The sequence below is a fragment of the Orbicella franksi genome, chromosome 7 (genome assembly GCF_964199315.1).
Source record: "Orbicella franksi chromosome 7, jaOrbFran1.1, whole genome shotgun sequence".
Lineage (NCBI taxonomy): Eukaryota > Metazoa > Cnidaria > Anthozoa > Scleractinia > Merulinidae > Orbicella > Orbicella franksi.
Genome location: NC_138151.1, coordinates 26,027,236 through 26,055,218, shown reverse-complemented (window position 1 = coordinate 26,055,218; position 27,983 = coordinate 26,027,236). Strand labels below are relative to the sequence as shown.

Sequence of the window (27,983 nt, the reverse complement as noted above, 5' to 3'; positions counted from 1 at the left end):
TGTGCGTATGTGCAGAATGACGAGGTCGAGAAACTAAGTTTTTCTGGCTAAAAATTTAAAAACGCCAGCTTTCCGCTGCCTAAACTGCAGTTCTTCAACGGGTAAAATGAAGAAAAGAGCGCTGAAAGTTCTAGAATATAATGTGGTAAAAAAAAATACAATAGAATATAAAAGTTATGGAAAAAAGCTTAAGAATTTTTGCTAACAAGAATGCTTTATTGTATGGGAGTGAACAAGAGTTATTATCTACATTGGTGGTCTTTATGGTGAGCCAAGATTCTAAAACCTTTCTAATCGATAATTGCGTTTGTCAACGCTAGAAGCGTTATTAAAGTTACCGGCATGGTCGTAAGGCTATGCATGATTTGCAATCCCTGAGACTTTGGCCGCTTTTTTGAAATTCCTTATATCTTAAATTAAGTTCCACTGTGATCCATCCTGGCTTTGACCTCTCCATACTTTGCAGGTCGAGAAACGTTCGCAAAAACTGAAAAGGCGACAGGCATGGGAGCAATAATCAAAGGGCTTCTGATCCCGACAACACTTGAACGTGACTTGAATAGAAATAGCTGCAAGCAGCAAGCTGTTTTATTCGGGTCATAAGGTCTCTATGTTCTGTGTGCCCTAAAATACCCGACCTACGCGCAGCGAACAAATATCACACCATTCTCTCTCCAAATAAACTGTCAAACCAATCGTTCCATTGATCTATCAATCGACCGAATTACACACCCACTTTTGATGTATGTCTTTGTTGTATGTTGGAAACAGTCTAACCGCCGACGATTGGCGCCCAGTTTGGCGTGTATTGTCAAATATAAGAAAGCAGTTAAATGTATATGTTAGAGCTGGGAACGGCAGACTTCTATTCATTGGTATTACCCCTTGTATATAAGTTGGACTGCATGGAAATTCTCTCTGATCGGAAATTGTGCTTGTTCAGCACAGCGAGAATAAAAACTGAAAATTATAGAAGTGTCCGTTATCTCCAAATTTTAAACAGGAGCGTGTGCTCCAACCAGATAATCAATTCAGTAATAGCAGTGCGACACGCAAGAGATACAACGACGTTGCCTTTGGCAAATTGTTAATTCATATCCAACCAAATAATCATAACATTAGTGGTCTCCGCCCTCAGTATGGCACAAAGGTTAATGTGTTTGCATATACTTAGTTTGACAACAATAATTAAAAAAAAAAACCACACAAAAATAAACAACATGTGTCTGGCTTGGATGCGCCATACGGGCGTGGTTTTTAAAACAAGCTTTCATTATTCTTTCAGAAGAGCCAAAAAATCTGAAAATTGAATAAACATAACAAATAAGACGAAAAATGGTGACCATCCCGGCCAGCACAAAACGCTATTTTGACGTGCAAATGAAAGGAAAAAGAAAAAAGAAAAAAGAACCAAACAATACAAGCGGATAGGCCTTGACAAAGCAAACTGTGTTATCCTTTTCATCTGCATGTTGAATTAGGATAGCGGTGGATTAGTGGGAGCTCGTGGGGGGGGGGGGGGGGGGTTGGGATCCCCTTATAAAAAGGATGGGTGCTTGTCGTACCTTTTAGGGTGTTCAGCCACAAGAGGTCCACAGCGGGAGCTTTTACGGTTCCTTTTAGGGTATTAAGCCGAAAAAAAAATGACAGGAGATAATGTTTTGTTTCAGAATTGGTACCTCTCAGGGCTGAAAAAAGAAACAAAAAAACTTCAAGCGACGTCCACAAAGCAGAATCTTGGTATCTCTTAGGGATTTTTTCAAAATTTCCGACGAGCATCCCCGTCCTTTTTATACGGGAGTTCCCCCGGGTATGATTACTGGTCAAAGAGTTGATTCATATCAGTGTTGCTCGAAATAACAATGCCATGCGTCAAACTTGAAGGGTGCATTAAGCATAGTACAGCAAAATGCCTTAAGGTGGTATGGTACCCTCAAATGGACCAAAACGTTTGTTTAAATATGGTGGAGAAAGATCAATTGTGTGCTATTGCACTCAAGAAGAGAAATTAAATTTCTAGAGTTTTACTCAAAATGGTTGCTATGGAAGCCAGCCACAGCCTTTTGAAGTAGTGTTTTATAATATTGACGCCAACACTTCCTGCTCTTTTACAAAACAAGAATTGACTGTCAAATAAGCATATCATGTAAGTTTCTGTTTTGTTCTGTGCAATGAACCTAAGTTTTGACAGTTAACTCTTATTTTCAGTGCTTTTTACAGCTTTATTTAGAAATAACCTTATGTTTTACCACACCCAGTGGACAAATCATCTCATGTCACGTGACAGATCTTAAAATGTTACGATTTTTTTGGTTTATGACATCACGAGACTATTGGTCTTTGATCAGCCCAAGTTTCGGGAAGTCTACTTAAAAACCTTCCAAAGTAGAAATGTTGGCGCGAAGTCAGTCGGTACAAAAGTAAACTTTTGAGAAAAATGCACTTTAAGTTTCTTACACGGGGTATTAAGCATTTAACGAGCCACAAATAGCGAGGAAGGGGGTGCAGATTGGATCTCGGGGGAGGGGGTGCAATGGTTGTTCTATTTTGTAAAAAGTTACCGCAGTTGTGGGAAATATTCCTTTGCATAAGGGAAATGAATGAGCCTGTAATGGCAATTTGAGGCAAAGCTTTTCACAAATAATTATACCAATTGAGTTGCGCATGTCTTAAAAGTTTTTTTCTAAATAGTTTCGTTCATATAAGTTAAAAATAATCTATATTTTTGGTCACGTTCCTACAGTAAACAGTCGTTGCTATGGCCGTTGCTACGTGAAAAAACTTATACCACTGTGTACTTTCCTTAAATTTCACATTCATCTGGTAGGAAATTCGGCAAGATCGTTTCAAAATGTTTTTGACAAGTCCTCAAGGGTCTTGTATTTCCAAGAAATTGAATTTTTCATGAACATCGCCATATTTTAGGGTACCATACCCCCTTAACTTACATAAAATGCCAATACCTCTTCTTAGTTTTTTAGCTATAAATTCTCTTGCGTTTTCCAGTTTAGCAACCTCGTCCCCAGGGAAAAGACCCTGGGAACGAGGTTGCCAGTTTAGATGTGAAAAAAATGTGTAAATGTGGTGTTGCTATAACAAATGGCATTTGATAACTGGCTATTGACCATCAGTTCATACAATGATCATATTTATTGTACAGTGAACACAATATCTCTTTTCTGATTGGCCGGAAGCGTACCGTGAATTTTCGAAATCACCGCCTGTGACGTCATCTAGCTGCAGATTGTACAATAATCCTGTCAAGGACACTCAAGGTCACGGGTAATCAAGTCATGTTTTTTTTCGTTGAATGTGTAATAAAACAATTATTACATTCGGTTTTTGTGATATTCAGAATAATCGAGGTCTCGGTAGGGGTTACAAGCCTCAGCCTTCGGCTACTCATCTGACTGTCTTGATGATAATCGTAGCTCTTCTCTTAAACTCAGGTCAAGCATATGAGTAGGCCTGATCAGTAGGCCTGGTGGCTGGCTAGAAGACTAGATACTGTAACAAAGTATGGATTGTTTTTTGATTGATTGAAACTTATTTGGCGACACTAAGTGGCGTGCAGACAATAACTTGAAAACTCCGCCAATCCCAATGCTTTTTCGTTTATTGGTTCAAATTGTCCTACAACGTGGATGCTCTCAAGAAACAAAGCGTCCTTGCAAACAAATTTCATCACATCATGTTCTACCGTCCACAACACTATTTGTAATGCACAAAAATGAATTCACGGGGAGTTTACAACAGACCGTAATAATTCAGTACAATAGAAAAACATGGCATGAGTCAGGTGTAATTCCGAATTCACAGAAGTCATGTTTCTTAAGTTAAGGTGTTTTTTCCTCAGCTCTAGGGGATAATATCACATGTAATAATATGATACGTAATAGTGAAAGAACAGTCGTGAATATCAAGAGAAATCCACATCAGTAGAGCATGGTTTTACCAAGTGAGTAGTTGTTTCCTGTTTATTCTTCTTGTTTCGTTTTTTTCTTTCATTATTTTATGTTTATATTTACATTTATATTTTTACTATCAATGGACTTTCGTGAACCGTAGTGCTCTAATTGAAGTCGTTAAATTGACTAATCCACTGAGCAGAACGTTGTTTATTCGCTCTCGATTTCTATGCGTGATAGTTGGCTCGAGTTGCACCCTCGTCAACTATCAAGCGTTATAGTTCACCACTAAATTTTCTCGGATTCTTATTAGTTTAAACTGATCACGTGACGCGATAGTGTTTATCCGCGGGGAGACACTATCAGTCCATAGTGCCCGTCCGAGGAAAATACCCGAATGGATAGTACTCGTCCGTGTATTGTATTAGGAGGGTTTTTGCTTGTTTGTTTGTTTGTTTTTTTTTCGAATTTTACATTCGGCTTTTCACAGCTTTCATCTAAAAAAGTTAAAAATAATTCAATACAATTTTTGAACTCGCGTACGGAAGAAAATTTAGTGATGAACAATAAAGACAATAGAGTGTTTATGTCTCGGAACTATCAGTCTGATAGTTGCCCCTTGGAAATTTGATGTTCTTAAAACTAGCATATTTGCCCTCGAAGCTTCGCTTCTGGAGCAAATATTTGTTTTAAGAACATCAAATTTCTGCGGGGCAACTATCAGCCGGTAGTTCCTCGACGGAAACACTCTAGAAATGTCGAGCTCCTAATCTAATTGTGAAATAGAAACACGATTTTAAACCAATCAGTGCGCGTGTTTTCTAAAAGGAAATGCTGAACGTCTGCCTGCAGGCCACGCCTTTTCACAAATATTACGAAAAATCGCCTTAAGTTCCCTGCGAACAGAGGTCCCTTCCCGACTTTTCTAGTTAGATCGAAGGGACCTCTGCTCGCAGGGTATTCTTAAGTGAACCACGAGACTTGAAATAATACTTACAGTGTAAAGGTATCATAATAATGCTCCCAATAGGTAAAGGTAAGGTTAAGCATTTGCTCATACACGATAAAACTATAACAACGACTCTGATTTGGTCGTCTCTGAAAATTAAATATAAAAATTAAACAAAAATAGTCAAACCCCTATTACGCGGCCATGCACCTATTAACCGGCTACCTCTATTAGGCGGCCAGCAATCAAAGTATCGCTTCTTTTTCAGTCTTTCGATGGAAATCCTACTTTCAGCATGTTTTTGGCCTCATGAAATTAACATTTTCCACATAAATTAGTGTTTGGAGTAGAAAACTGTGTTTTGATGTCTCAAAGGATCGACACGGACTTGCACTTGCAGGTAAGCTGGAATCACACCATCGAGAATCACAATAGGTCAAATGTTCAAAGATGCTGTTTGAAACGATGAATGGTTAATGGCAGTTATTATTACGTTGAATCCAAAATTATTATGCTCTTCAAAGTTAGTCTGTTATTCTTGAGGTTTGATTCATACAGCTTTGGGGAAACTATAGATAAAATTTTTTGCTGGTTTGATTCAAGCCAATGATTGTGTCCGGCTTTCATGATATTGACCACACCCCTTGCAGTGACCGAGAAAATAAAACATTTTGGTATCCTGTTCAGTTGGCATCCTTGACTCCTCTTTGTAAAAGAACTTTACGGTTGAGTGCGTGTTATTTAGAAGGCACTATACTCTCTCAATTCATCTCTCCACCTAGTTGTATAAGTGAACTGTCCCAGCGGGAGGGAATCCCACCTAAAAAGAACGCTCGTTGGAAATTTTGAAAAGAACCCCTAAGAGGTACCAAGATCCTGCTTTGTGGGTGTGGCTTGAAATTGTTTTCCCCTAAGAGGTACCAATTCTAAAACATTATCTCCTGTCATTTTTTTGTTGGTTCAATACTCTAAAAGGTACTGTAGAAGCTCCTGCTGTGGACCATTTGACACTGAACACCTAAAGAAGTGCCAAAACCGCTTTTTTAACCCCTAAAAGGCACAATGAGCACCCCCATCCTTTTTATATTGGAGTCCCCTACCCTCTCCCCCCCCCCCCTGCCCCCCCACCAGGGAACTGTTTGGGGACCTTAATAAAATGTTGGTGAGTAACCTGTGACAGACTAGCATTGTGTCAAGTGGTTATTCTCCAGTGTTGTGGGCCAATTTAGCCAAGTGCAGACTGTTTGTCAAATAATTTCAAATGTCTAATGGATGCTAAAACTGACATTTATTTGCCTTGCTATGTCAGCCACATTTCTCCCAGACTCTAGTGAGTATAGTTTTGTTTATAATTTACAAAAACAGCTTGATTTATCAACTAACATGAAAAGTCCTCACTGATTCCCACTCTTATTTATGAGAGCAAATGTGTTGCTGTGATGTATATGTTGTAAGTCAAAATGAAATTCAGGTTGAAATTAAATTCCTTTGTCTCTCAACCCTAAGTATTCATGGATCATGAATAATTAGGGTTAGAAGACAAAGGAAATTGAGAATCAAACTAGGTTAACCACGAAGGCACGCTATAAAAGGGCATAAGCTCCTCCTCCTAATTTTGAATTCACCCAAAAAATGCTCGCTTCACGCTCTGACAGTATTCTACAATACCCACTGGGATCGGACTTGACATTACAAATACAGTTGAACCCCGCTATTTCGAACTCGCAACGGAAACGAAAAATTGTTCGAAATAGTGGGAGTTTGAAATAGCCGATAGCAAATAACAAAGAGCAGATCCAAGGAAAATGGTTTTGAGTTCGAAATAACGGTGAATTTGGTACCGAGTTCGAATTAGCTGGGTCCAACTGTAGAACAATTATTCTCATAGACATTGCGAACAGTGGGACAATATCAGTTTATAATCCTCTTGTAAACATGATTCCTTGAAATAGAGACAAGTAGAGACAGCAAAGACACTTTAATTCACTCCCAGCTTACATTTCCTGTATTGAAATCGCCCGCCATTTTGAATTTGACCAATGCATGTCAACAGTGGATGACAAATGAGGCTTGGTCTTCCCAGGGAAGACTTCTTTATACATACATACATATGTTTATTTATTAGCATTCCAGAGAGATACCATACAATAGTAAAAAGTTCTTTGGCCAGTTGTGGTTTTAAATAACGGAATATTTAACAGCTGTGAGTTTCTAGTTTTGCATGTTGATATTGATGAACGCTTAATAAACTGATCAGATAGATACCCCGGAGCAAGGCCACTCATGCATTTAAATGCCATGATTGAATTGCGATAATACATATGTTGTTTCACGGGGAGCCAGTTGAGTTGTCTGAGAATGGGAGTCACATGATCGTATTTCTTTGACCCACTAATGATTCTACGGGCAAAATTCTGAACAGCTTGGAGTTTGGCAATGTTAGATTGTGAAGTATTGCTCCAGACTGAAGAGCAATAAAAAAGTTCACTGAAAACTAATGCGTTGATAATAATAATTGTAGTGCTTCTTTGTGTTTAAAATCATTTTTACCTGAATTTCATTTCGACCTACAACATATACACAGACCATGTTAGTTAACTGCTCTTCATTATCGCTACCTTGCTGATAGCAGAACTGGTTATAATCAAATTGAAAGCAACATGCCAAGGTGTGTTGGGAGGATATCGTCAGCCAAAGAATTTACTCTTACCCACAGAAGCTTGATCAGCCAGGATATGAAGAGTTTTAAAGATGAACTGTCTAGATAATGCAGTAGTGACATAGTTTGACATAAAGCAACAACAGTTCTTTGACATTATTGAATAAGTATATAAAAAAAAGATGTAAACAGACATTGCATCATTTCCTAATGCATCTTCATTTACAATTTGACATCAATGGCCAGTAGCCAGGAGCAACCACCAATGCTGGGCAGATTAAAAAAATACTTCTATAAAAACACTTGCACATAATGAATAAAACTCATTTGAACTTCATTGAAGTTTTGCACCAATATCCCAATCCTTCCAAAAAATTATATATGATAAGCTAGCTGTGTGCCTACAGATACAGCTTTAGAATAAAAGATTTTAATATGACTTATGGTGTACAATCATGGAAATGGTATAAAACAACCAAACTTGACAACACGGCAGAAAACCATTATTGCCTCGTGAGCTTCCACTCGGGTAGAACTGGTCCTAAGTAATTTACAGACCAAAAATAACAGTTCCTTATATCTCGTCACTACAGTCAAATAAACGGATTAAAAAGGCAAGGAAATTATTTGGAAGGCCATAGGGTACTTAAAGAACTACCGCTTACTGTTATATCAAAATCAGTACTGCAGTACAAACAAATTACACCTTCGATGCGGTAAAACTGAACCAGTTTTGACGTTCAATTGATAACTTACGGGAACGTATTGTCTTAAATCGGGCTTACCTAGTTCTAGAAGAACACGGAATCTTATCTCTCGTGAGCAAGAAATAAAATTTTCAAAGAAAGTTGAAAAATGTGAAATGTGTTAAGTGCTCAATCTGACATGTGTGACCTCAATAGCTAGCACAGCCGGTAAACAGTAAAAAAGGAAATTTTCGTTCAGTGGAAACGGCAAAAATCTGCTGGTGCATTATGTTCGCCGTGTAGGAAAACATCTAAGCTTTTGATTTATTGTATTTTTAGGCCAAGCACCAATATCTGAAAGCCGTGAGCGACCAAAAGTTTCGACTTACTACACAAAGAAAAAAATAAGAGAATTTTACCTTGTTCGAGAAATGCCATAAGTTACCTTGACAAGCTCTAAATGTACGAACTTCAATACCAAAATCTGGCTTGGCTACTCTCAAACTTTCTAAACATAACATTTTGGCATAGAAAAGGTGAGCGAAAGTCGGGAAAACGATGAACAGATCTGCCGCAAAAAACCGCTCCCATCACAACAATCTTTCCGCCATGTTGGAAATCTGACAAAAATGCATTGCGGTCTTAGTGCGCACACCACACCCTGGGGTTAGCTATAAATGAGTTTCCCCATTGGATATACCACATTGTCTACCCTTCTCAATAGATGTTATCTCAGTAGATGTTATCTCAAAATGGCAGACAGCTGGTTTCCGGTTAACAATAAATAACACTGGTGAATTCGCAAAATTCGTTTACTACTCTTTACTTGCCGCAGCAATGTAGAACTAATAGGGTCAAACGAAGCCGAAGAAATAAAGCTGCCGTAGTATTTGATCGCGTGGTTACATGTTACGAAACTGACACGATGGTCAGTTGCCATGAGGAATCCTCCCGTTGCTATCCTTGAGGTCACGTGACGACGCCATTTTGATCACGGAGGGTATCAGCAATGTCTCTGTCAAAGTAGGATTTTGCGAATGCTTGCTGTGAACGAAACAACATCTTCTGAAGCCTGTTTTTGACATAAAGCAAGGAAGTTAGACGTATTTTAAGTGTCCTGATAAATACGAGCTACCTTTCTGCCGTATAAAAACGGCGAGCTGAGAGCTCGCTATACGTTGGTGCATTTTTGCCCAGCAAGGGCTTACCTAGGCTTTCACAGTGGCACAAATATGCTCATGTTGCCATTGTCGTTGTTCTTGGACAATGGGAACAATTTTTTACTTAGGGTACTCTACTGTAAAGATAAAGCCCACAAACATATGGAGGAAAATGTCCCCAATTCCTCCCTCTAAGGTTCAATTTTGTCCATTTTGCGGACTGTTTTACCCAGAATGCCCCAATACTCAAAGTCAAACATGAAGTTCAGTTTTAATGGCGTCGTTTTCACCGAGTTCCCCAGAGGAATCTTGGTAAGTGAAGGTTCTGTAAACCCGGTTTTCTGTCGACGTATATTTCGAGCGCCATCTTGAATTCCTTTGACTGATCAGCAAGTGTTATTGGTAATCTGTAGCCCTGAAAGAGAGATTACAAAGTGTAGAAGGAGCCGAAAATGTAGCAAAGAAGAAGGCCATAGCGGAAAATGTGACTCAAAATTGCAAATAAACCCGTTTTGGAAAACATCACCGGTGTACAACATACACAAGCAGAGGCAGAGCCTTCAAGAGGGCTTTGATCGGCTACAGGTCAAGGAAGATGACCTGTGCAAGAAAGAGGAAGATGTACTTGCTTTACAAAGCAACACGGAAGAGCTTATGAAAAGATCAGGTATGCGGCGTGTTCTTGTCACTTCAATTTATCTTTCCTATCGGCCGTCGATAAAACCTCGAACATGGAACATTCCGGAACATCCCGGAACATTGAATAATTATGATAATTATGAGAAAAATATGTAAAATTAAATTTTCAAAAATTAAATCAATCAAAAATAAATTGGTATCAGCTTGAAAAATAAAAAAAAAAACAAAACAAAACAAAAAAGAAAGAACAATGAAAATGACTACAATGAGTGAAAGCTCCCAACTTAGAAGACTAATCCATTCCTTCCAGTCGTTCGCCATCAGTTTAATCACAAGACTGTCCCTTATTCCCAGACTTGGTTGTTCATAGAAAACCTTGGTAATGGTATTTGAACTCTTTAATCAGACTGAAAAACATGGGTACCCGAGTGTGATTTCTTTATTCAATTCATTACGTCAATACAAAGATAAGCATCAACACGATTTCTGATGAAGTAATAGTTTCTCCATGAAATAGAAATAGAAACTCTTCGGCATTGAGTTTCGTGTGTAAACTAGTTCGGATTACTCGAGCTTGGATGACAGTGTAAACAACTACAAGCACAAAATTTAAAAACTTTTGGTGACGTGCAGTCTTGCAGGGTCGCTGGTCAAAACTTTATTGTCTCAAGAAATATTTGTTAGAAGCATTGGTGATCTTAAATTGAATTCTAAGTGTCGCCAAAAATTCAAATGCCTTTCCTGGAAAATGTTTTCTTGCGTACAAGTTAAAACTTATTTAATTAAAAACACTTTTACCGCAAGCGATAATCTATTCACTGCTAGTTCAACTTCGCGTGCAGATCGTTATCTGACATTCAGTTAAACTTAGTTTTCTATTGAACCATTCACACGCCACCAAAGTAGACCAGACATACGTAGTAGGCGCGTGGATGCACTACTCTAATCTTTGATTACTCGGGTTTCCGGAAAGGCCGAGTCTGCACTTGGTGGGTCATAGTGCCAGGCATTCCCAGCGGAGAGCGCGAAACTGGGAATGATAGTTGCAACATGAAGACAGAACAGTGGCAAAACTATAGCTACTGACTTAACAAGCAACTGTATGAAGCTCAGAAGAAATCAGGGAGCAACAAAGGAAATGCAGCGAATTACCTGGCATTCATCGTCCGAATCGTCCATGTTTGTGTTGAAAAACAGAGTGCTGTAAAACCAAGTGATGCAATTGGCAGGAAAGAAGAGGAGCCTGCTCTCTTTTTGAAGGAATACCCAATGCTCCCTACCCTACCAACTTCCCAACCCCCAAAGATATATTTTCATATTTCGAGCTTATTCCAGTTTATTTTTGCTTATTTTATTTTCGAAAATTTAAATTTACATATTTTTCTCATAATTATTATAATTATTCGATGTTGCTGAATGTTGCGGAATGTTCCAGGATGTTCCATGTTCCTGGTTTTATCGACGGCCTTTTCAATCAACTTATGATGAGGTTAAAAGAAGACAAAAAGAAGGCGTGAGCCTGATATTAGCCGAGTCTTCCTAAAGCATTCAGATTATGTGTGCTAAAGGCATTCGTGGTCGATTGTCGGGATTGATACTCTCGATCAAAACTCGATCGATACTCCATTGACACTCCATCGACACCTCGGTTGACATGCTATCGACATTCCATCCACATCTCGGTCGACTGTCAAAAGAAATTCTTATTTGCTCAGATCCTGTCAACTAAATGTCTATTTTCAGAAACTGCACTGCAAGAGTCAAGGCATGTCAGAGAAGCTTTAGATAAGGAGATTGCAGAACAGGAGGAAAGACTAAAAGAGCTGACAGAAGCATATGAGAAGCTCAGAAAGTTACTAGAACAGAAGGACTATTCCCGTAGAAGAAGGACCAATACAAGCACTACTTATGAGATGATTAATGATTATAAGTCCAGCACCAGGTATAGAAGAAGGGAAGAAACAAAGAGAATTCTAGAATTTATTCATGGGGGATCTGAGCCATCTTTGTATGGTGCATGGGATTTTTTAGCTTCTAATGCCAGCGAGGAAATTATGACTAAGTTCATGAGCAGTTACAAGAGGGGAAGATTTATAAAGGGAATTTTTGGAAAGGCTATTAGTGAATACCAGAAGTCAGAGGAGGCATTGAAACAATCAATAGCATTAAAATATCAGTGTTTTTTGTCTCGGAGAAAATATAATCTTGTGTGTAAGACACAAAGTTCATTTTTTAATGCAGAGAAAGAAGTCTGGTTGCCACGAAACATCAAGTTTCTTGGAGTTGACCTTAGGTTACCCAAGCTCATTTCATCAGATGAAAGTGTCAACAGGTTTGTAAAAAGTTTAGACATTGGTCACGTAACCCAGATCCCAGGGATATCAGGTGTTTCTCGTACAGTGACTGGATTGGTTTTCATGATAATTGATTTGCACCTTCGGGTGCCTCACCTTGCACGCAAATTAGTATGGTTCAATGAAAATGAAAACCATTTTATTTGTCAGTTTTCGGATGATGGTGCACCAGAGACAAGCGAATTGACAATGTCCATTGGAAGCATCGTTTGCTGGAATTTTGGAGATCAAGTGAGGAGCAGGGACTTCCAATATTTACTTCACTGTGTCAGTGTTAAACAAAATGACTACATTATGAGTGAGTTGTGGAAACAGCATACTGAAGAAATGAAAATGTTGGAAGGTAATGTTTTAACTGTTTGTGGTAAAGCATGCACTGTTGAATTTCAGCCAGGTGCTGACATGTCATGGCAGAGTTGGGCTGCTAATGAACTTAATCAGGCAGCCACATATCCCTCCCCATATGCAAATGTACATAAGGGCAACATGGCCACTATGGGGGGAACCATTGGGTCAAAGGAAGGTGACACGTGGAGGCCATATAACATGGAATTACGAACATCTCACATTGAAAAGGTAAACCAGTTTTTGGTTTCTCTTCCCCAGGAAATGTCAAATAAAAACAGACATGCCAAGAAGTTACAGTTCATGGCTGAGAATGGTATCCGGCAGCTAGGCCCCCCTAGGATTGGCCATTTTGCTGATAGACTTAGGCCAGAACCAATGCACTGTGAGATCAATGCATGGCAGCATTACATTGATCTTCTTTACTTAGAGGCTGTAAACCGCAAAAAGTTTGACACTTTTGTTTCTGTTTTGGGAGCACCTTTAGGTGAGGGAGATACAGAAACAATTAAAGAAAGACATCATCAAAAGACCAGTGTGAAGAGTTCTGGCATTGACAGTGCTGGGGAACGAGCTAGACACCAACATATTTTACAACAATTTGAAGAAAGCTTTAAACAACACTTAGAACAGGCAGGTATTCAACAACTGAGGCAAGACCCAGGTAAGCAGGGATGTGGGCTGGGGTATTTGGCTGCAAGAGTCAGAGAACATTTCACTGATGAATCCAACAGATATAACAAGTTACCCGTGAGACTTATAGGAAATCAGGCCATAGCCTTGGCCAGGTATTCCTATCGTCTTGTTGATACTTTAATGTGTGATGATGAAAGTGAGGCCCAAAAAATTAAAAGATTAGCTCTTGGCAAAATAGGTGAGTATTTGAGGGATGCTGGTGGTCTTTTCAATAGAATTGACACCAATTCAGCTCAAGTTGCAGAGTTAAAAGAAGTGTGTGAAATGTATTTTAATTTGATTGCACTTTTCTTTCCAAGCAGCATCAATGTTACAACGTGGACAGTAGGATATGCTATTCCTTATCATGCAAATTTGCTGTTTAACCAGTATAAGGTTGGTTATGGCATAGTCTCTCTGCAGGCCAAGGAAGCCAAACATTCTGGTGTTAAAGAAGACTTGACCTTAACAAACAGGTCAAATGTAAGTAGTGGCGTTGGTAAGTGGTGGCAGGTCATGCGAAGTAACTATGTGCGTTCCTTTTATCTACCAGAACATCAGCCCATGCCCTCTTTTTACACCTCACACTATCAGTCACGCTCTCCTCCACACTGCAATCAGTCAAATGTTTGCAAATGTGGCAGAGATAAAGATGAGGCTGAGCTTACTTGTGAAATATGCTTGTTTAGCATTGAGGTTGTAACCTGTGCAAGCAACAGGGGACTGACAGATTCAATATTGTTAGCATTAAAACCAGTTGTTTGTAAAAACTGTAATGCTCGCTTTGCTGATAACGTGATATTATCATCTCACTTGAAAGCCTGTTGCATTACTGAGGTGAGAAACTCTGCCATCAGGCCAGCTACAATGTCAGTGACTCAACTGAAGGAGGCTTTGCGTAGCAGAGGACTGACTACTAAAGGAAACAAGGAGGTACTTGTAAGGCGCCTTGAAGGTGAGTTTGCGGGAGAAAATTAGTGTCCTGAGGGGAGGAATCCCATATAAAGAGGTACCAAGATCCTGTTTTGTGGGCGTGGCTTGAAATTTTTTTCACCTCTCAGAGGTACCAATTCTAAAACAACACATTATCTTTTGTCATACTTTTTTCAGCTCAACACGCAAACAGGTACCGCAAAAGCTCCCGCTGTAGATCATTAGAGGTTGAACACCCTAAGAGGTACCACAATCGATTTTTTAACCCTAAAAGGTTTGACAAGCACCCCTGGCCTTTTTATATGAGAAGTTCCCATCCCTTTCTCCCCACCCCCTCCCTCCCCCCCTCCCACCCATCCGATTAGTACATTTCTTTTCACTAAATAGTCGATGCTTTAAGAAGCAACAAACACTAAAGAGGTAAATTGCACGTACGGCAGTGATACCGGTATGGGCCACATAATGTTGGTGTACAAGTATTATCATGCAAGAGAAACACGTATATGACCTACAGTCTGCTGCTATTTGTCTATGTCACTGGCAGTGCAAGAATTTATTATTTTGTGGTTACTTTGAAACATAGCTTTTTGTATGAGCACCCATTACATCCCAAAAATGATTATCATAGTTTTTTCTCTCTTTTTCACTTTCTCAATGACATTCATCTTAGAAGTAGAGCTGGAGTCAGTTATAGTTAATTTTTTTCCAAATTTCTTGAGCTAGAAATTATAATAATGATTTGCACAAGATAGAGAAATATTTTGATAATAACATTGAGAATGCATTATAAAGTATATTCATTTTTTACCTTCAAAAATTAAAAAATTAATTACATTATCAAGAGTTATTAAGTAGGCTACAAGTTGTGATAATCATAGCATGTACATGTAACCCAACACAGACTGCTTTCTTATAGGGCAGAGGTCAGTTTAAGTTATCATCTGTTAAATTAGCATCAAAATTTCAAGAAACAGTAAACTGAGTTCTGTGACTTTTACATTGAGCTCTAGTTAAGAAATAGAAAACATGTACTGTGTTTCTATCGAGCTATAGAAACACGAGTGGAAGTTTGGGAGAACGAGAAATGCTGTGGGAACACGAGCCGCAGGCGAGTGTTTCCACAGCTTTTTCGAGTTCTCCCAAACTTTCACGAGTGTTTCTATAACTCGATAGAAACACGGAGAACATGTTTTCTATTTCTTTTAGAAAATACCGCGACGAAAAAAAAAAAAAGGACCAGCTTGTTTACTTTGACCATCAAAATGTAAATTCTCTTTGCTCGCGCCATCATTACGTCAACAGCTCGTGCTAGTTCTGTGTTCCATCGAGTTGTAGCAACACGATTTTTAACCAATCAGCGCGCGTATTTTCTTAAGGCTGTTTTCTAAATTTGTATATTACATACATCAGTGTTTAAGAGGAAATGCGATCCTAGGAAATTGATCAAATTCATTTCATTTGGACATAAACATTGTGTCAGAATAATTGAAGTATAATTTAAGTGTTTAATATGGACTTCAAAATTTGTTTTCGACATCTGGTGTTGTGAGAAATGATATCTTTTGAGAAGATATTTACACTCGCTTTTAGTGTTACGTGCATAGGCGACATCTTTCGACATGCCATCTTTCGACCTGCTATGTAACCGGGCCTAGTTAAAAATGTAAGCACAACGGACTTCTCTACGGTCGAACTCGAAATGAATAATGAAGGATTGATTTATTTGACATCAAATTAAGGTTAGGAGTATCAGGAAGTCATTCTGGCAGAAATAAGTCGACTGTTTTGAATGTTCACACGTTGCGAATATTAAAAGCGACAGCGGCCCAATTCTACCGGAAGTCACTATTGAGAACCAATCGACTACACTAAATCGCTTGAATCATCCCGTAAATAGGGAAGCATGCAAAGTCCAAAATCTTCTGCAGCCATTTGAGGTAGCTAATTATCATTTACTTATCATTTCCTTCGCTAATAACCGGAAAAACTACCAGTTTCACAGTTTAACGGTCCGTTATAGCATATCGAAAGATGGCTTGTCGAAAGATGGTCGAAAGATGTCGCCTATGCACGTAACACTGAAAGCGGATGTAAAACAGTCGTAAAATTTTAATGTAATGTAAATGATCTCGGTTCAAAGTTTTTGTCCACTTGGTACTCGAACTTCTGGTGGATTCCCTCTTAATTGTTTCTGTCATTTACCGTATTTCTACATATAAATACATGAAGATCATAAGAATTTGTAAATTATTGTTTTGAGAATTAATTATGGTAATTTGCTTATATAAAGATGAAAAACTCATGAACGTTTTAGTGATCTCTAAATTAAAGATAAAAAATTACTTACTGTCACATTTAAAGGCTGGAACATAACAGTTTTATAAACTGTGATCTATAATCTATTTCCACGGAGTTCAAAATTGTCGTGTATAATCTTGCACTTATTTCAATGGATATTACAATTCATGTATACATGTATATCTTTACGCTAAGGAACAAGAGTATTTATATTGACTTGCCACATTTCTATCGACGTGATAATTGTCTTACACAGTATTTTCTACTTATAATAATCATTATAAACGTGTGTATTCATTTCAATCGAAATAAAAATAGCAGGTTAATTGTTGCCAGTCTTTTGAAGTTGTTGTTTCATTAGTGGCAAGAGGTCATTTACACACAGAGAGATGGCATGTCGAGAGATGGCATGTCGAAAGATAGTCGCTGTGCACGTAACACCGAAAGCGGGTGTAAGTCGTACGGGTTTTCGCGGGTATTAAGACTAAAAGTCTACTACCATTTTGAGAAATTGAATAGTCAATATTTTATTATTTCCATTGTGATGTAGGCTGAAAGTTTGATCCTTATCAAGCAATTATTGTTTGTCACTCTATGTGCAGGGGGTTGTGGTTAACCTTTTATATACTTCCAATTCTTGCACAGCCATGCAAAACAGACCAAAATAACCTCAGTTATTTCATATCCTACACTAGGGCACAAGTGTATTCTGAGTATAATTCCGCAGCAATAAAACAGTGTCTTGCTGATCGATTCACTGCGAGTTTAAACTTCATTCATCATCTTTTGCAAAGTTGCATCTTTGGCGAAATCATTTCGGTCATATCTTTGCACGTAAAACGTGGTTTTGACCTGCTGTTGTTTTACACAAAAGTCCATCTGAATCGGAGTAGCTTGCGTGACAACCACAAGCGATTTCCCATTATAATGCTGAATAACTCTTCCGTTCTCTGGGATCTTTTCAAAGTGTCGCTTCGCGAGGAAATTTTCCCCGGAAAATCTAGCCGGGGCCCATACCATGGCTGCGGTTTGAGGTCTGGAGATCTTAAGGGTTATTCTTTCTCCATACTTGCTTGTTTCGGCATTTCCACCATGTCCTTGAACAATCGCCCAAAGTTGTTTAAATATTTGAAAGGGCATAAACAATACAACCGGAGTCATAAGCCCAGTCATTCTTGATCTCCCAAGGTTGGCAGACATCTCACTGCCGATTTTTCTGATGAAGCCATCTAACATTGGACCCACCAGCTCGAGCTTGTTGCCTGTGAGTTCCTCCAAAACCGGATCAAGACTCCTCATGCTATAGTTCGGTTTGTCTTCGGCAAAGCGAACCAGTTTCATCCGGTCCAGCATGACTGCGGCGCGTCAAAGTCGACAGATGTAAACAAAAACTTTCTAATTCAGGGCTTTCTCTTGTTCAGGGTCACTCGTCAGTTTTCATTTGGTTGCCACTTCGACCTGATTCATTGTTGTGAATTCAAGCTTCTGTTTATCTACTGTTCATACTAAAAGCAAAATGTAAAGTAAGATTTTAATGCATGTAAAATTTCATATTAATCTTATGATTATTGCTGTATTTTAAGCTTGTTGGATTATTAAAATTATTATTATTAATCAAAAAAAATTATTACTACTACCATTACCGTTATCGTTGTCGTTATCGTTATTGTTATTAATATTAATGTTCCAATCTGGTCGAGTTGGAATTTGGAGTGTTAGATTTTTTGTTGGGAGGAAAACCAGAGAACCCGGAGAAAAACCCTCGGAAAAAAAAATTGCAATATAATAATCTAGATCAGCTTGATGTCATGAAGCGTAGCCGTCCAATATTATAAATGCATAATTATTGTTTGAAATAGCATTCATCGAAGTGAGTATAAACCACAAGAGGTTGTCTGCGGGCGGATACAAATGGTTTGCTTCGCTGGGAAAATATTGAGTCGCCTATTAGGCAACCGAATACTGATCTACCCGCGGTAGAAACAGACGTTTGCTTGCAATTCAGCCGGCATATAAGCGAATCGTTTGTCTGTGTGCTAACATGCATATCGCTTAAATTATTAGTCCAAATAGAACAACGTGCCACATTGGGCAGATAATTCAGGGACAAGGTCTCTCTGTCAGGGATGGATCTACTTTGAAGGCATCCAGAAAGAGTCGATCCCTTTTGGGAAGAATCTGATCTACATTGGAAGGGGTCTATTGTTCAATTGTAAATTCTGGGCATGTAACAACGCTGAGAAACTCATGAAAAACATAATCTATCCCTGAAATGTTACTAAATTGTTCGTGACCTTGATGAATGCTTCCAGACACACTTACCTCTGACGTCGAAGATGCAACGCGAGCGCATGCTCTCACGGAGAAGGCGCGCAAGAAAGGACGCGCCTGTAGATGCATCCAAGTTAAGATGGCACCGCTGGATCGAGACTGTCCGCATACTGCAGGGCTGGGACCCCCAGGAACCACAGCCAACCCAGTGTGCTGCGAGCCGGAGGCGAGCAGCAATTATAACCGAGTGTCAACTTGTTTTGCATGATTTGCAAAGGGGACGCTAAATATCGCTGCTTCAATATATATAAGATCTTAAAGTCAATTGATCCCGAATTAACTTCACGGTTTTTAACTTTAAAAAAAATAGTTCCAAAGGCAAAAAATAGACTGCAAGTCTGATACCACGTGAAAAACGTTTCGAGACACCAACATGACAAGAACCGATAAAGTAGGATCGCAACAGTGGACAGCTGTTTCGCCCTTCTTGGGGCTCGTCAGCACTGTGTAGCGAAGACATGTAACGCCAGCCCAACAGCCAACGCACATAAATTGCAAAATGACCCGTTCACTATATCAAGTTCCGTACTTTGAACTCACTTGCGCCCCGAAACACGCGTTGCCACATCACGTATTTCGGGGCGCAAGGAGACAAGGTGTCATGATTGGTGTCTCGAAAAGCAAAAAAAAATAAATATGGCTGGACAAGGCCAGCCTAAACATTTAAACATTCAACGCATGGCCAGTACCGTGCGTACATGTCTGGGTGTCTGGGATACTCCAGCTCATTTGCATTAACGGACACGAGCCGATCAATAGTGTGGGATACTACCCAACAACATGAGTTTTAAAGTTAGGCTTTGGCATAATATTGCAGAACCCAACTGCAGTTTCCTTAAGGGAATGGGGCGTATAATTTCAGATGGTATCATGTCAAACATAATTGTGGTTTCTCCAATTTTTGCCCCAAGGTATATAAACATTTCACGGCTCCCGCAAGATGGCCGCTATCCCTGAAAATTTACATGTAAACACAGGGAGCACACAATCTTGTTGAGAAGGATGAAATTATATAAAGGAAAAAATAATTGATAGTTAACCATTGTCTCCTGGTATCATCTCTCTATACGCAAAAATGTCCTGCAAAACACTGTAGCGCTAAACTCGTACCTAAGCCTTTTGTCGCTGTGCGAAATATTTTCGGGTTTACACTGTTTACTGTATAATTTGACAAGATATGTAAACCAGAACAAATTTTCCATAGCGCGGAAAGACCTAGGTACGACTTAAGCGCCATAGTGTTTTGTAAGACATGTTCGCGTAGGAGATGATAACGGGAGACAAAGGTTCACTACCTTTTTTCTTTGGCCATCGTAGCTTAACAAGAAATAACTCACAAACTGCAGTGACAAACATGACAATAAAACGCATTGTTGAAAAAAAAACAAAAAAAAAAAGACGAGATATTTTTACTAGCTTGGCGCTTCGTATTTTTCGACATACATTTTGAAGAGTGACCGTTGAGAAAAGAAGTGAACTAAATTTAAATTTAGTTACTTCTATTTTAATAATATACAGTAATAATACTGGTGTGAAGACATGACGGATCATCGCAGTTATGCACACAACTTAAGCGGTTGTGAAACTTTGGCGGAATTAAACTCAGCTCAACGCCGTTCGTAAGCAAAATGTCAGTTAGTAGAAACCAGTTACATTAAACGAATTAAACTGCTCCTGTTTACGCCATGTAATAAACATCTTATTAACCGAGCTTGGTTGGTCTGTATGGAAGAAACTTGACCTCGGTCGCGTGTGCAGACCTCACTGCGTTCGGTGTGTACTCACGACCTCGGTCAAGATTCTCCCATACAGACCTCCTGCTCGGTTGATAAGAGCTAAGTAATACTGATGTGTTGTTTTGAAGTGTACATGCTTTAGAGTCTATATAGACAGTTCCACCAAGGTGACTAAAAGCACCTCTTAGTTTCAGCATAACAGCATGGAACTCACACCCTCTATGACAAGATCAAAGTGTTTGTACCACTCTATCTGTAAATCCCGAGACATGGGGAAAGAAGGGTCCGGGAAAATGTTCCACAAGAAAGCAATTAAATTTTGATTTTTTTTTTTTTTGGATTTGCAGATGGATTTAGTGCGCCTACTTTTTATGCCTCAGGTTTGCAATTAGTGAAATTACCACAAAATTATGGACACAATGACTAAGAAAAAGAAACAATTTTTCTTTTTTTTTTTGTAACATAATTTTTTAGTACTTGATCAATTCATGTTGAAACCTATTTTTACGCAACTCCTGGCAAGCGACTCACTCGTCTTGCGTGCTTCATACGAACACAATCGACCGTAGGAAAAAAGATGGCGGCTGTACAATTTACCACAATACCTTGCGAACCTAACGCAGCCAATATGGCACGAAGAAAGTCAAATTTTTACAATGTTTGTTCCTGTGCTGAGGAAATTGTGTAACCTAGGTTTGAAGATTTTATAACTTTTCTGCACGTTTTTATGAGCGTTGTTAAGGTTTTCTTGCGCTAAGAAATATGGGTAAATGTACCAGTCGCCATCGTTTTTCCTACGGAGGATTGTGTTTCCATCTGATTTCCTTGCGCAGTAATCGAAGCTGTAAAATCTTGAACGCCAAATGTTTCGGCTACCACATTTAAATACGAGGCTGACCACCTTAACAGAAAGCAAGGAAACACAATCGGAATGTGATTGCTTTACAGACTGGACAAATGGCAAAAAGAATGTATGTTTCTCGTATCTGTTGCACCTTCTCGTGACTAGGGAGCAAACAAAATCAACAAGGACTGGGTACTGAAAATGATTGAGTCCTAATACTTAGGGCTCCGGGCTCCACTGCAAACTTTCAGAGGTCTGGGCAGTGAAATGATCCGGCTCTGGGCTCCAAATAAAATTTGCAGGTTCTAGGGCTCACGGTACATATAGCAACAATAACTTTATTTTCTCTTGAGCATGAATTATTAATTAAATGAGAAACAAATGTGTAAAAGTGCTATTAGAGAAATCCGAAGGAACGAGGGTTAAAAACCCTCGGTGGGAAAGATATGGAGTTTTTCTGTAAAAATACAATTGATTTACATGTATATTAAAGCACTAGCCTATGAAACATAACTATTATATTACAAAATTAGCAAGAGTCGTGACATACTGGCAAAGAAAGTTAAAAGTAGTTAAATGAGACAGGGGAATATTTTCAGTTGGATGTGGAAGTTTATTTAATGGAAGATTTCTTGAAACAGCCTGTGCAAGATTCAAATGCAATGCCAGGAGAATTCAATGTCATGATTGTTTCAACACTTGGAACCTGAACCAAAAGAGAAGGCCGTAGGACAATGTCAAAATCCTTTCTTCAACTAATCTTGGATTAAAAAAATCCACAGCACTCACAAAAACATTTCATATCATTCACACAAAATTAGTTGTTATTTTCATGAAACTTACCTGCCTTTGAATGAATTCATTTTAGACTATTAAGCTTAATTTGACACGAACGTAAACAAGTATGAAATATTAAAAAGCTTATGAACTTATAAAGTTTACATTTGTAAGGTAATTAAAGCTTATAAAAGATCACCCATTTGTTTTGATTAGGGTGATTTCGAAGATCGTACTGAATTTTATGAGATGTCGACAAATTGAAAAAAACGGCACGCAATGCATGCAGAAGCGATGACGTTCAATTAACATTATCTTGGCTATCCTCCACATTGCAAAAAACAACAACAACAACAACAAAAAAAAAACCGAACAGATGAATAAGTTAAACAGAAGTAACCAAAATCGGTACAGAATGTATTAAGTAAGACGAATTAGCAGGAGTGTGATGGGGTGAAGAAATGGGCGTAAGAACAGGGAGTGGTGGGAGTAAGTGAAATCTTTTCTGTTGCTGTTGTTCTTTTTGGCTGTGATCTATGTAATAAGTGAAAATTCGAGTATGGCACCAAACTTATTTCAAATTCTCAGCCATTGAGACATGCATATTTGCTACATTGCAGACCCACTCACCATGATTTTGTAGTCACAACCATAAGTGCAAGTTATGCTGACCAGAACAAAAGATACACTTAACATTTTGTGGTAATGTCAATATCATTTCACATGGAGGTGAGTCTTCTTAGATTACAATGTTGATACCTCACAACCTTGTAACTGTATTTCTCCAGTTTTAGAGGATTAATTGGACGTCTTTTATCAAAATTTCATGTTTGATTTGAACAGCTTAATGCGACATTACAGTACACTGTGCTAAATAGCCAAAAGAGGCTGCTTCAACTGTGATTGTCAATGTACAGTCTTGTGACATCACATGCACACATATCTTGATTGGGTCTTGATAATCGTTTACACTGACCATATGATTTCTCATGCAAAATATTACCAAATTAAGACAGCAATTGTTTTGATAATCCGTTTTGATCTTAAGACCAAGCTCAGTGTCTTGGTAATGGGCAGGATAACTGCAATAACCATGGATTGAAGATTGTTTTGTTCAGTCAGTGTATGTTTTTAGGGTAAGCTATTTTTGACTTAGATGGTAGAAATCTGGAAATTATGATTCCTAGCACTGTGGTCATTATGTTCTGTCTTGTGAAACCAATATATCTTGTTTGAATAGAGCCAGATTGTACTTGTTTACACTGACAAGGTTTGTGATGCTGAATATGTGAAGTAAGGCTAGTACGTTAAACCATTCCAGTGTCCTACAAACAGAATAAAAGAGGGTATGAATTCAGATTATAATAATTATGATCATAATTCACGTATGAATTCTTTTATAACACTGTTATCACCAAAATAATAATCCTATTGCAACATGTACATATACCTCAACTATCTCACCATCTGTAAATTGCAGACCACAAGACCAGTGCATCTTCTCCTGAGTGTGTTACAAAATTGTAAACTCCAATACCCAACACGTCAAAATATGCCACTACATTTTTTGAAGATACTGCATCCTTTACTCTATATTGTTTATTAAAACTCAAACAGTATGGCCGTTCCATTTCCAGCAAATTACCATGGATATATTTAACTTAGCAACATAAACGCCCAGGAGTCATTTCCACATCATTGCCAATAAAGTCAAGTCAAGCATCACATGCTGAAAAATACCGTTAGCAAAGATTATGAGTGTGTTCGACGCCGCCACTTTAACATACTTACCTTAAATGACTTCACACCTGACTATTGCTAAAATCAACATTTTTCATCAACAACCGAGGTTTTACTGACAGATACGTCATAGTGTCGAAGTCCATGCCAATGAAGAGGTCCCCTGTATAAACTACGATTAGTTCACGCGCTGCGTGACGGACTCAGGCTCGGGTGCAGTTTATCTAATTACACATTGATATTTCCTTTGCTGTGGCCATAAAGTATACGAAAGATGCGTACGGGGAAGCCTACGGGAAGCCTCGAAATTTGTGTTCTTTGCCCTCTGCCGTTTTGTTCAGCCCACCCCCCCCCCCCCCCCCCGTGGGTTCGTGAACTCGTTCCGGGCTTCACAGTTTACTCAGCGGAATAACAAATACAAACAAGAATAAACGGCCTAAAAATATATCTTACACAGCCAGATTGAGCCCCGAATGGAAGGGAAGCACTTCGCTTCTTACCATCGGCATCTCCTTGCGCTGAAAACAGCCTTTAGGCATTTTTTTGGGGGGGGAGGGGCGGTGGGGGGTTAAAAACCTAGTTCTGTGACATTTGCACAGTGTAACACTCGAAAAATCACCGACGCGAGTCTGAATCTATTAGACAACCCGTAAGGGAAATCTTTATTTATTAATTCTGCACCAATTTAGGGTGGCCCGTAGAGGGGGTCCGTAGGGGTAGTCCATGGACCGGTCGGTAGGGTAGTCCGCGGACCCGGTCCGTTGAGGGGGTCCGCGGACCGGCGGTCAATGTTTTCGGGTTACCCGCGTGACGGCGCCAGTTTCCGTAGACTCAAAAAAATGTTTACATTATTTCGTGCTAAATATTTTCACATTTACTGGTAATGTTTAAGCGTAAGAGCTAATTTGTAAAAGTATATATTTATTACGTACATTATTCTAAGCCGGAGGTACAAATATAAGGAAACATTTGCAATGGCGTACTTGTTTATCGTAAACAAGCTCTGTGCGACTAATTCGAATATTTTCCCAGATGAATAAAAGTAGACAGTATTTCCTTGGCTCAGGCTAACTCTTATGGAGTTTGCCTTCAGAGTACTTTTCCACCGATTCCAAGCAATATTCGAGCAAAAACAGACTGAGCGATCTGTCGCGACTGGAACTTAATTAACAAATGCAATCAAACTTGCCTAGTTCCTAGGCCTCAACCGTTTCTCCGCGGTCAATCGTTTCGGGACTCGTGGTCCGGGGCGAAAAGTGTGGATTTCTGACTGAGCCGATTTGGTGCCGCGGAATGGAGCGACAATTATTATTTCATCATGACAAGTGCTATTAGAACTGAACTTCGTGAAACACACAGATATTTCAACAGATTTCTAATGTCAAATTCGTAAAAAAAAGAAAAAGTTCTCCTGTACTTTATAGCTCAGCACAGGGCCAAAAGCGCATTATTTAAACGACATACAGGCAAGAAATAGTCGACTCTCCAAGGCAGACGCCTGCATAAACGCCACTGACAACTAACAGGTCAAGTGAGAAAAGAAGGTTGATAACATACCAGGAGCCATAATCGGGGACGGAGACCGTAAGCGCGCGCCATTTCAAGTATTGGGGTTGTCCCCATGATATGGGACAATAATTCTATTTTTAGAACAAATTGCGCCATCACCAGTGGCACACGCGCGTACATGCTGCGAGGATTTTTGCGGATGTCGCGCGGGGGAAATGGCGTCCGAAATTCCCGAAATGTTTCATGTTTTTGCCCCACAACTCAACGCGTTTACGTCTGTTGGAATTTTGCTTAAGTATTTTCGTCGTAAGCTGCTCCAGTTTGAGTGAAGTAAGACAGTGTCGAATTTAGGTATGTTCCGCTGTAAGCTTACATATATCGCTGACCAAGTTGTGTTCCGACTGATGCTTCTTTTACTTGAGCTGTACATTACTCCACTTTAAATTTCACATATGTTGAAGATTAACAGCTTTTCCATTACACAGCAAAAAACTAGCTGGATATATTTAGATTTAGCAGAGCTTCAGGACTTCATAGTTTCATAGCTCCTCTTGCCACCCGCTTGCGAGGAATTTGTCAGTCTATCGCGACCGAAAAGTAAAACACAATAATTGCTAGTTTGAGTTTCGCTTGAATTGTAAGCAAGGCTTGATGTTTCATCGAGGATTAATAACTTTACGTCCGTAGATACTGCTTAGTTTTATTCGTGTAAAAATCCAGTAAATTCTCTGTTGTCAATGAATGAAAGCGCCCGCCGATGCGTGTTTTGTACAGTCAGTAAACATGGCAAATTGTACTTCCACCGCACTTTCGTGTGAAAGCGTACATCGAACTCAAACAATAGCTCTATAGTTTTTAAATATGTTGAAGATTGATAAATGTTTGAGAACATATTAAAAGCTAAGCTGAAAATATGTGAATAAAGCAGAAACAATCAGCAAAGTTACGATGACGCTTTCTTTAATCAACTTGGAATAACGATTTCGATTTTGTTGATCGAGTTGTCAAAACTCCTTGTCTATTTTCATTTTCGCAGTGTAAAACTTCACTATGCTTATGTTGAAGAAACACATGATTTTAGTAGCCTTTTTTGCATTCGTGAAATTTGTTGCAGCATCTCAGCACAAAAGATAACGAAAGAAATCTTTGTCAAGATTTGTTGACAATTGAAAACACCGACTCGGACGTGAAAGTGCACGAGCTGCACTATGCAAATGAGCTAATTGTACGCGTCAGACTTTCCTTTCAAAAACCTTTGCAAACTCACCAAACAAGCAGACACAATAAGAAACCATCAAAACAGGTTTTGGTTATGATTAAACATTGTCTGAGAAACTCACAATTTAACTCGATACCGGAGTAGAGAGTTTTCTTGCTATATTCTTAAGCATACGCGTAAGCTTACAACTAGCGTGAGCAGACCTTATTATTCATTCCCAGCGCGAGATTGAAGTCTTGTTTTCGACCCTGAAAAACCCACCTTTTCCGTGAGCTCAGAGCATAAAACTACATATAAGCGCCCTGGTTCGTATTCCCTGCCTTATTCCCTGCCATCGCTGTGAAAAATAGGCAAGAGAATCTCTCAACTCTCACCATTTGATCACGCAACGTGACAACATCCACGCGAGAGCCCCTGACATGTACGTGAATCCGCGCGGATATTTGACGTCAGGATGGCGCAATTTGTTCTAAAAATAGAAAAATTATCCCATATCATAGGTGCCCGCGAATCCCGAGACTTACGGTCTCCGTCCCCGATTATGGCCCCTGAACATACTTAATTTTCAATGCATTATGGGAAGGACTTCCAGCCACCCAACGCTCCACAGCCCGCCCTTGCTCCACTCCTTCGCAATGGGAAACGTCAGTTCTACAGTTGAGTTATTCCAAAAGCGAGATACCTTCTCTGTTTCGTCTTCCATGCCAAAAGGCCTTAATTCTATTTTGCGCCTTTATTATCGTCTCCACTTACCGCCATTTTGGAACAGGGTATCACTAATTGCGTGAACTACCGCTGAACGATTTTGCGCCAGCAAGTTTCCAAGTTGCGGGAGGAAACCCCATGGCAACCGACCATCGTGGAAAACGTATTTTCCTTCAGGCTTAAAGCTATTGACCTGAAAAGAATAACTATTGTATGACATACAACACGGCTGAGTGACTCGAAACAACAGCTGACAGAATAGCACAATATTACGTATGGCTGCTATTACCATACCAATTAATGTTGAAGATATAAAATTCAATTAACTTCATCGGTAAGTGGCTTTAGTGGTTTTCAAGCTCTTCACAGGGAGCTACTACGGACACAGATTTACTTTCATTGCCGTTGAGGTACAAAGGACAGTTTGCAAGACAAGTGAAGGTGACTAACTTTTTCTTGACATTTTGAAATTTTTATTAACATATGTTTTATTTATTGTTTGATAATTTGGGCCTG

General features: G+C 39.1%; 2 protein-coding genes across 3 annotated transcripts; one reads left to right on the top strand and one right to left on the bottom strand.

Moving 5' to 3' along the window:
• Nucleotides 1-9,400: 9,400 nt before the first annotated feature.
• LOC145492279 (uncharacterized) lies at nt 9,401-14,648 on the top strand. The gene is made up of 3 exons (XM_081471681.1): nt 9,401-9,674; nt 9,776-10,029; nt 11,745-14,648. The coding sequence occupies exons 1-3, from the start codon at nt 9,637-9,639 to the stop codon at nt 14,351-14,353; spliced, it is 2,901 nt and encodes a 966-aa protein (XP_081327807.1). The 5' UTR covers nt 9,401-9,636; the 3' UTR covers nt 14,354-14,648.
• Nucleotides 14,649-14,656: 8 nt separating this feature from the next.
• Nucleotides 14,657-27,538, bottom strand: LOC145492471 (uncharacterized). 2 transcript variants are annotated; one of them, XM_081471922.1, is made up of 2 exons: nt 27,387-27,538; nt 14,657-17,949 (listed from the first exon to the last, which is right to left on the bottom strand). In XM_081471922.1, exons 1-2 carry the CDS (start codon nt 27,463-27,465, stop codon nt 17,372-17,374), a joined length of 657 nt encoding a protein of 218 aa, XP_081328048.1. In that variant the 5' UTR covers nt 27,466-27,538; the 3' UTR covers nt 14,657-17,371. The 2 variants fall into 2 exon arrangements, with proteins under 2 accessions (XP_081328048.1, XP_081328047.1); XM_081471921.1 differs by lacking the exon at nt 27,387-27,538 and adding an exon at nt 18,929-23,006 and having other exon boundaries at nt 14,657-18,111.
• Nucleotides 27,539-27,983: the final 445 nt, after the last annotated feature.